Source organism: Tupaia chinensis, unplaced genomic scaffold (genome assembly GCF_000334495.1).
Source record: "Tupaia chinensis unplaced genomic scaffold, TupChi_1.0 Scaffold149501_1, whole genome shotgun sequence".
NCBI classification, from domain to species: domain Eukaryota; kingdom Metazoa; phylum Chordata; class Mammalia; order Scandentia; family Tupaiidae; genus Tupaia; species Tupaia belangeri.
The window spans coordinates 3332920-3342754 of NW_006209345.1; the positions used below are offsets into that span (position 1 = coordinate 3332920).

At 47.7% G+C, this 9835-nt stretch overlaps 1 protein-coding gene across 1 annotated transcript in view; it reads right to left on the bottom strand.

Annotated features, from left to right (window-relative positions):
- Nucleotides 1-1922: 1922 nt before the first annotated feature.
- The window catches only part of RHOD (ras homolog family member D), a gene marked incomplete at its 5' end in the record, with an annotated part of 15294 nt that continues 7381 nt past the window's right edge, over nucleotides 1923-9835 (bottom strand). Inside the window, 4 exon segments of the mRNA XM_006171365.2 lie at nucleotides 1923-2530; nucleotides 3091-3225; nucleotides 7585-7694; nucleotides 8505-8592. Of these exon segments, the coding sequence (XP_006171427.2) occupies nucleotides 2363-2530; nucleotides 3091-3225; nucleotides 7585-7694; nucleotides 8505-8592 (501 nt within the window).

Genomic DNA, 9835 nt, shown 5'->3' on the forward strand with positions numbered 1-9835 from the left:
CTAATAAATGGAGATAATCATGCCCATCTTATAGGGTTGCTGTGATGAAATAAAAAATGGCTTGTCAGGTGCCCATGGTGCTGGGCATAGAGGAGAGCCACAGACAGTGCGGGATAAAGTGTATGATCTTTTTATTGATCTACAGATCCAGCTCATAGTCTGTAATTGGCTCATTTTCTTTTTTCTTTTTTAATTGCCAGAGAGAATTGTGTGTTTGTGTGTGTGTGTGTGTGTGTGTGTGTGTGAGAGAGAGAGAGAGAGAGAAAGAGAGAGAGAGAGATAACCAGATAGACAGAGAGAGCTCCCCTATGGGGTATGGTCATGACATAATTCCTTTTCTTTTCTTTCTTTTATGTTTTAAGGTTTTGACATGGTGCACATGCACTTGCCAGAGACAGAGAGAAGGAAAGTGAGAAATCACTCCTCAGGGGGGATGGCCACACCACAATCCCTTCTCCTCCATTCTCCTCTTGGGATTTTGGGCACGTAGCACAGGTGTCCAGCACGATCTTCATGCTGTTGGGTCTGGGGCTTGAACAGCGGTTGACCATGTGGGAGTCCAGTGCTTTAACTACCATGCCACCTGGTGGCTCTTTTTTCTCTCCTTTTTAATTTTTTGTTTTAGGGCATCTGCACTCATTAGAGAGAGAGAGAGAGAGCATGCAAAATGGTCATGTCAAGTGTGGGAGGAGGGTGGGAGATGGCAGAGGGTGAGAGACAGGGAATCAAGGATGAGAGAAAAAGCAACATATACAGGAAACAAGAAGTGGAAAATTATTTGTTGATGATAACATGTATATTGATGTGCTAGATTGAGCCAATATATAGTGTATTCTGGGTAGAAAATTTCATTCTGTATACTATAATGATGTACAATGAATGAATGTGAATAAATAAATTTAAATTAAAAAAAAGGTCATGTCACAATCCCTTTTCTAGGTCTCCTTTAGGGATTTTGGACACACGCACTTGCGCGCGAGCACACACACACACACACACACACACACACACACACACGGAATGTTTTTCAAGCCATCAAGTCTAGACCTTGACCTGTGTAGCTGGCTATGTGGAATCCAGTCACCTTAATCACCACACCACCAACTGGCTCACTTTCTGTGTGTGTGTGTTTGAGAGATTTTTGCTATAGGTAGCGTGTGCTCAGAGAGACAGAGAGACCGAACACATTCCCCAGGAGGAATGGCCACACCGCAATCCCTGCTCTTTCATTCTCCTGTTGGGATTTTGGGCACACACACGCAGTGTGAGTGTCTAGCCACCAGGTCCAGGACTTGAACTGCCACATGGGAGTCCTGTGCCTTAAGCACTTTACCACCTTCTGTCCCCTTGCTTTCAGATTTTTAATTATGAGAGAGAAAGTACCACCTCCACTGGGGCATGGTCAAGTTGCAATCCTTTCTCCTTCATTTTTATTTATTTTGGACAATCAAATCACCTTCTCCATTTCTCCATCCTGTTGGAATTCTGGGCACGCATGCACATGTACCTGGGCATGTTTTTCAAGCTGCCAGGGCCAAGATTCTAACCGCAGTCAGCTAAGTGGGATCCAGGTCTCAACCACTAGGCATAGGACTGGCCCAGTCATTCTTTTTCTTCCGTTTCTCTGTCCCATCAGGATTTTAGGCACCACATACATTTGCCCAGCATGATTTTCAAGGATTTGGACTGCAAATCTGGCTCCCTATGCACAGCACTTAACAGCTGTGCTATGGAGCTAGGCTGACTGATCTCATTTCACAGATGAAGAAGCTGAGGTTCAGAAGAACTTGTTCAAGGTCCTGGAAGTGATAAAGCTGGATCTGGATTCAAGTAGTCCCAACCCAGTGCTTACATGGGGTGGACTTTTATCCACCTTAGCACGCATACGTCAAGTCAGTTTGAAACAAGAGGCATGACACAAATGACAAGTGATGTCATTTTAGTTGCTATAGTTACCACTAAGGCAAAGGGGGACAAAGGGCAGAGGTGGGTTCAGGCAGGATAGTACTAAGAACAACTGGCCAGGCAGGTGCAACCCTGAGAACAGCCATGAGGTGGTGCCAAGGTGCATATGGCCACCGGAAGATGAGGGTCCAGGACTGGAGGATGGGTGTCCGATTGAGTGATTCCAGGGTACTGTAGAACCAGCTCTCTGCAGGGCTGGTGGGCCCGAAAACTCCCTTCTACTGTCCAGGGTTTCCAAGCCCCAGACTCGGTGGTGCCCCTTTATAGAGGTACAGTTCAGCAGTCAGCCTGGGGGCTGCATCCAACCCAGACAACTTGGCAGAAGGTCAGCGCCCAGCTTTGTCCTGGGCTGCTGGGCAGTTGGGGCAGAGATGGCCCAGGGAGGGCCCCAGGCCAGTCAGGTCACCACACAAAGGCTCTGGGTAACTCTCCGCCAGAAGTTGCGACTGCGACTGCTGAGAGCTACAACGGCTGCCTCCTGGAAGACGGCGTGGATGTTGTCATGGAGACGAGCCGAGCACTCGAGGTAGGCCACTGCACCCACAGACCTCGCCATCTCCTGGCCCTGGCAAGGAGAAAAGGATGGGGCTTCTGTGAGGTGGGGATGCCGTTTGGGCCTCATGTCTGGCTTCCTTATAGTCTTAACCATCCTGAGTCTCTAGGGCCACAGTGGAAGACGGGGATTTTCTAGGGTACCCACAGCTCCTGCACTCTGACCAGGCCCTCTTATGCAGTTTTATGTTTGCTGCCTCAGTTTTGGACAGGGTCTCTGTGATCTCAAGGCACCAACTAAATAGCTTCTGACTGCTCACCCAGGTATACAGCAGAAAGGGGCCCGAACACTGAAGGGGGGAGGCGTTGTGTTCCTCTCTGGACCTTCGGTTCCTATCTGAGAAGTGAGTGGGTAGTTCTAATCCCAATATGCACACTTCATGGCTCTCCCGTCTATGGCGAACCTGCCAGAGTGTCCCAGGTACCATTTTGCAGCGCGGGCAATTCCTGCCCTGGTAGTTTCCAAGAGGAACCCTGCCCTGCTCCACACCCTCGACGCTTGGCACTATAAGAAATATCCAGAGCTGCTCTCTCCCAGTCCTCGCCAACCTGCCCCTGTGCTGGGTTTCCTACCCTGTGGTAGGTCACAGGCTCCAACCCATTTTTCCGCAGCTTATTCACCAGCGTCTTGTCCTTGCGCAGGTCAGTTTTGCAGCCCACGACGATGACAGGCACCTCCTTGCAGAAGTGATTCGCCTCCGGGTACCACTGCAGGGTGCAAGGATGTGTGTGCATGTTTGAGCCATTGGAGTTCTGGCCTCTGAGGGGCCACTCTCCAGATCCCCAGGCTAGACTCTGATAATGGCAATCAGCACAACCAGCATTTAGGGGGAAATTACTCAAAGCCAGCCTATGTTGGAGAATTTGTATTTATGAACTCATTAATCCCCCAAGTCCCTACAAGCAAATCCTTTTTTTTTTCTTAAGAGGTTTTTGCCTTAGGGCACATGTGCTCACCAGGAAGAGAGAGAGACAGAGACAGTGAGAGAGAAGAGAGAAATCACCCCCCCGGGGGTGGGGTGGGGATGGCCACATCACAATCCCTTCTTCTCCATTCTCCTCCAGGGATCTTGGGCATGCACGCAAATGCACCGGGCGTGATTTTCAAGCCTATGGGTCTGGGACACGAACCTCAGTCAGCCATGTGGGAGTCCAGTAATATAACCCTTAAACCATTTACTGGTCTCAAGACCTTTTTTTCTTTTTTTTTTTTTTTGGAGAGATTTTCACTGTAGGGCGCGTGCGCTCGCCAGACAGACAGAGAGAGACATAGAGACAGAAAGCGAGAAATCACCCCCCAGGGGGGATGGTCACGCCGCAATCCCTTCTCCTCCATTCTCCTCTCGGGATCTTGGGCACGCACGCACACGCGCCCGGCGTGAGTTTTAAGCCACCGGGTACGGGACACAAACCGTGCTCGACTATGTGGGAGTCCAGCGACACAGCCATTACGCTAACTGCTGGTTCCCAAGACCTTTTTTTCTTTTTAAAGAGAGATTTTTGCTATGGGAGCGTGCACTCACTGGAGAGACAGAGAGAAACAGACAGAAAGTGAGAAATCACCCCTCAAGGAAATGGCGATCCCTCTCCTTCATTCTCCTCCCAGGATCTTGGGTGTGTACACACCTGGCATGAGTTTTAAGCCACCAGATCTGGGACTAGAACCGTGGTTGACTAAGTGGGAGTCCAATGAGGTAACTGTTAAGCCATCTGCTAGTCCCCCAAGATCTTTTTTTTAAAGATTATTTAAAATAATTATTTAATTTTATTTATTTATTTTAATTTGACCAGAGAGGGACAGAATGAGAGAAAGAGAGAGAGAAAGGGAGAGAGGGAGAAAGTGAGAAAGCAATCTGCCAGGTCTGGGACTTGAACCACAGTCAGTCATGTGGGAGTCCAGCACCCTTAACCACTACACCACTTGCCAGCCCCAAATCTTCTTTTTTAAAGAATTATTTATTGGGGTCAGCAGGTAGTGTGATGATTAAGGCACTGGACTCAAGTGCCAGACCTGGCCACTTCCTTTTGTACTTTCTGTCTCTCTCTGGTCAAACTAAAAAACATAATAAATAAAATTAAATAATTTTTAAAAAAATAATTCTTTTTTTTTTTTTTTGAGATGTTCTTCCTATAGGGCCATGGGCTTGCCAGGAAGACAGAGAAACACAGAGAGACAGATTGCAAAAAATCAATTAACCATGGTTCAAGACCCAGACCTGGTGTCTTCTTTTCTCACTTTCTCTCTCTGACCAAATTAAAATAAATGAATAAATGAATAATATATATTTTTTAAAATTATTTTTATTTAACTTTATTTATCTATTTATTTGTTTAATTTGACCAGAAAGGGATAGAGTGAGCAAAAGACATAGAGAGAAAGTGAGAGAGCAAGCCGCCAGGTCTGGGACCCGAATCGTGATCGGCCATGTGGGAGTCCAGCGCCCCTAACCACCATGCCACCTGCTGGCCCCATAAATAAATAGTATTAAATAAATAATTCTTTAAAAAAAAGATAATTATTTATTTTATTTATTATCATTATTATTTAATTTGCTATAGAACATGCATGCTTATTAGACAGAAAGAAAGTGAGGAAGCAAGCCACTAGATCTGGGACTCAAACCATGGCTGGCCACGTGGGAGTTCAGTGCCTTAACCACCATGCCACCTGTTGGTCCCCCCTACAAGCAAATTCTTTTTTTTTTTTTCAATTTTCTGCTCTTTTTTTAAAAAAAAATTTTATTTAACTTTATTTATTACTATTATTATTATTTTGCAGTTTGATCAGACAGAGAGAGAGAAGGTAAGCGAGAAAGCAAGCTGCCAGGCCCAGGACTCGAACCATAGATAGCCATTTGGGAGTCTAGTGTCTCTAACCACCACGCCACCTACTGGCCCCCCTACAAGCAAATTTTATAATAAATCCCATTGTACAGATGCACTAACTGAGGCAAAGAGAGGCTATGTAGTTTGGCCTTGGTCATACAACTGGAAATGACAGAATTTGAGTCTAGGAGGTGGGGCCCAGAGCCCTATTCCCACCCCTACCAGAATCCAGTCTCTGCAAGGTAAGTATTTTCCCCAAATGGGGAAAATATATAAAGAAATAAGCCACCCTTTAAAATAAATTATCTCACAAAATTGTTGCAGTAGCTGCCTGCCTAGCTGTTTGCCCATTGGAGGGAAGGCTCCTATCTTGTGTTGGCTGCTCTGTGGAATGCGGAGCCACCAGAACTGGGCTGTTTTAGCTTGGACTGCAACTGGGAAGCCAGGAATCCAGAAAGGGGGACCTTCTATCTCCAGAACACCAGCTTCCTGAGTTTGCCTGATTAGGAAAAATTGGCAACTTCTTGGAGTCAGGTGGAATCTGTGTGGGGTCCTGGGTGATTCCACACACCCCAAGCCATCCACCAAAACTGTTCTGGGAAAGGCTCTCCTTAGTAGACTTTCAGCTGTGTTCCCACCTGAGCCCTCTGCAGCCTTGATGCCAAGCATCGCGCTCTCCTCTAGACCTATGGGGTCTGCACTGTACCCCACAAGCCCACTGTCCTGGCTCTCCGAGTTCTTACCAAGGTGTGACCAGACCTCCTTCTCTTCTCCCTGGAGCTCAGGTTGTGCTTGCTCCTGATCTGTTCTCACTCTTGGACAGCCTCTTCAATTCTGTGGCTTGACTCCACTAGCAGCTCCTAACCCACCCATCCAGTCCAGCTTGCCCTCTCCGGGAAGCTGTCGGCTCCCAGCTCCAACTGCCTTGCCTAACACCTCCCCTGGGGTACACAACAGGCTCCACAGGTCCCCCTTTTTCTCCCCACCTCCAGCTTTCTCCTTTTCTTGGGAAATGGCAACTCTATCTTCTGGTAGATCTGGTCAAAACTCCTCCTACTCTTGTTTAATCCACCTGCAAATTCTGATGGCTCTGCCTTCTGGACAGATTCTAAGTCTACCATCACTATTAGCAACCTGGTCCAGGCACCCTGACTCTCCTGGTCCTCAATGCCAAGAACAATGCCTGGGACATATATGAGATCTTCAAAAAGTTTGCAGAAGATGCATATTATGAGAAACTATGCATGGATTTCGAAATGTTTTGCAACAAAAGAAACTCGTATTTTAATTCCATTTTTCACAAACTTTTTAAAGTCCCCTCACAGATGTACACAATCAATAGTTCTAAATAAATCCATGAAGTAACCTGCCTGGGTTCAAATCCTAGTGTCAACCACTTTGATAGATATGTATCTTTGGATAAGTGACTCAATCTGGGAATAATAATAGTACCTACTCCAAAAGGCTGCGAGGGGGATTTAGTGACTAAATATATCTAAGCCCCAGAAACGTGCCTGGCACATGGTAGGTATTTACTAAACGTTGACATCATTGTTATTACCAGTGCCGTGACTGGCAGGGACCTGAGGAAACTTGGAACATGCTGTCCACATGGAGGTCCTGGCAGCAATAGGGAGGTGCTGTGTGCTGGCTAGAGGAGCTGGAGCTGGGACCATATCCCTGACACACATGAGCAGCCTTGGGAACCCCTGCCATCACTGGGAGACCTCAGAGAGCCAGTAACCCTGCGGATGGAATCTGACTGGAATCAGAGCTTTACAGAAGCTGCTAGGTTTGACTTTATGGTTTGTGCAATTTCGGGAAGGCACAGACTGGGATGATGTTGGGCCTCTGGGTCACCCAGCATTCTCAAGAAGAGTCACAGGGGGAAAGAACCACAGTGCTCTGAGTCTGCACCAGAAGGGAGCAAAGAGCATGGGACTGGGAGTCAGGAGGGCAGACCTGCCCCAAGTCCCTGTATGACCCTGTGTAAGCTGTTGTCTCCCTATGGGCCTCGGTTCCCCATATAAAAGGGTTTTCAAAAAGTTTATGGAAAGTGTATATTATGAAAAAAAAATCCATAAATTTCAAAATTTTTTTGCACTAAAATAGATGTCTACTTTAATTCCATTTTCCACAAACTTTCTAAAGTCCTCTCGTATATTGTAGGGGGTAAGGGTGGGGGGAGGAGCAGAGGGGCCAGCCACTCGGACACTACCTCCCTGCCCTCCAAGAACTTACTCGGTTGAAGACATTGTCAAAGCTGTGTGGGCTGGTGACGTCGAAGCAGAGGAGCAGGACGCTGGCATCAGGATAGAACAGGGGCCGCAGACGGTCATAGTCATCTTGTCCTGGGCAGAGAAGGGGTGGTCACGTCCTCTAGCTCTCCTGTCCACTATCAGTACCTCCCCAATACCCAGGAGGTCATCTCATCAGATGGAGGTCTTCTGGAAGGCAGGGCAAAGTTTTGTGCCCTGGAGTCTGATAGGAATTTGGCATTTAGGTGACTACTCCATGTGAGTGACCCTTTGGGACAGTGCTCACCTGGCCTGCCAGTGGGATATGCCACCTGGCCAGGGAAGACCATTGCTGAGAGACTGTTCTAGAAGGAATGGGGGCAAGAAGTCCAGGCCTAGAACACCCTGGAGAATTCAGGCTCATCACTCAGAAGCTTGTTCTGCCCTGAGCTTGAGGGGTAAGGTGTACGGGCCAGTGGGACCCTGGCAAAGCCTTATTAGCCTATCTGAGAAAAGAGGCTGCTGGGACTCCCTGAGTTTAATTCTGAACTAACTCTCAAATGCAGTCAAAGTCAGGAGGCTGGAAGCCTGAGACCAAGGTTGGACAGATCACGTAGAAGCTAAAGCCAGGATAGACTGTTTGGGAGGCCAGGAACAGACTACTCCTTGAAAACAAAGAGTTTTGGCCTCCCTGTTGTCTCCAGGGCACAGTGGGATACCCTGGAATGGGGTTGCGGGCAGACAGGTGCAGAAGCAGGTTCAGGTTCTGAGGTGGATGTGGGCAATCCTGGCCAACACCTATCCCCGGGAGATTGGCTAGTTACCCCATTCAGAAGGAAGGGTGCAGTGCTCTGCCCCAGGCATCAGGTGCCCACAGAAGCCCCTCTTCCACCCTGCCCCTCCCTGAGCCCCTGCCATACCTACCTGCTGTGTCCCAGATTTGGAGGCATACAGGCTTGCCCTTTATTTGCATATTGACAATATACCGCTCAAACACTGTGGGGGTGTAGCTCTGAGAAGAAAGAGGGGGAGGGGAGACTGTGAGAAAGCTGCTGAGGGGGCAGAGACCTGGGCTTTCCACCCCAGGGTCCCAGGAACCTCCCTAGCCTGTTCTCAATTATAAAAGGGGAATATTAGGGACCAGTAGTTGGCATAATGGCTATGTTGTTGGATCCCCATGTAGCCGACTATGGTTTGAGTCTTGGACCCGGTGGCTTAAACTCATGCTGGGTAGGTGTGCGTGCATGCCCAAGATCACAAGAGGAGAATGGAGGAGAAGGGATTGCAGTATGGTCATACCCCCAGGGGGTGATTCCTCACTTTCTGTCTCTCTGTCTTTCTAGTGAGCACATGTGCCCTATAGCAAAAACCTATTTCTAATAAGAAAAAAAGGGAATATTAGAAGTCCCAATCATTGGTTGTCGCTATAGGATTTACCTTAGTACATGGCACAAAAAAGCACTCTATACATGCGAGCCACTGTTCTCTTCATCTCTGTCCCCCTGATAGGTGACTCCCATTTCCAAGACTTCATGTTGTCCTTTCTTCCTGGAATATTATTAACCTAAATATTTGTTCATTTGCTCATTCATCTATTCATCCCCAAACATAAGCACCTCTTAAAGCTCAGTTCTAGACACTGAGGAACAAGTAATAAGCAAGACTCAATTCCTGCCCTTGAGAGCTTACAGCTTTTTGAGGTCCTTCCTTGTCTCTCAACCTGTCACAATTTAAACAAGATGGCTGTCAGATGCCACCTCCCCAGCATCCCTTTCCTGATCCTCTCCCATGCCACCCCATAAGTCTGACTTATGGGGATGGGGAGCAGCCCAGGCAGAGGTCTCTCTACTCCGGTCCTGCCCAGCCAAATCACTTTTTCCCTCCCTAGTTTTTGCTGTAGGGTATGTGCGCTTGAGGGGTGGGTGAGAAATCACCCAGCAGGGGGATGGCCATGCTGTAAAACTTCTTCTCTATTCTCCTCTCAGAATTTTGGGTAAGCACACATGTGCGCCCGGCGTATTTTCCAGGCTGCTGGATCTGGGACTGGAATCATGCACTTGGTTGTGTGTGATCCAGCTGCCTTAACCACCATGCCACCCGGCTGACCCCTGAATCACTTTCTCTCCATAGAGGCTGGATGAGTGGGAAATAGGGTGGTTTTTATATACAGATAAAAAGACAGGAATAAAAAGGTGCTTTTGCAAGATGGGGTCTGAGGTTTTCTTTCTTTCTTTCTTTCTTTCTTTTTTTTTTTT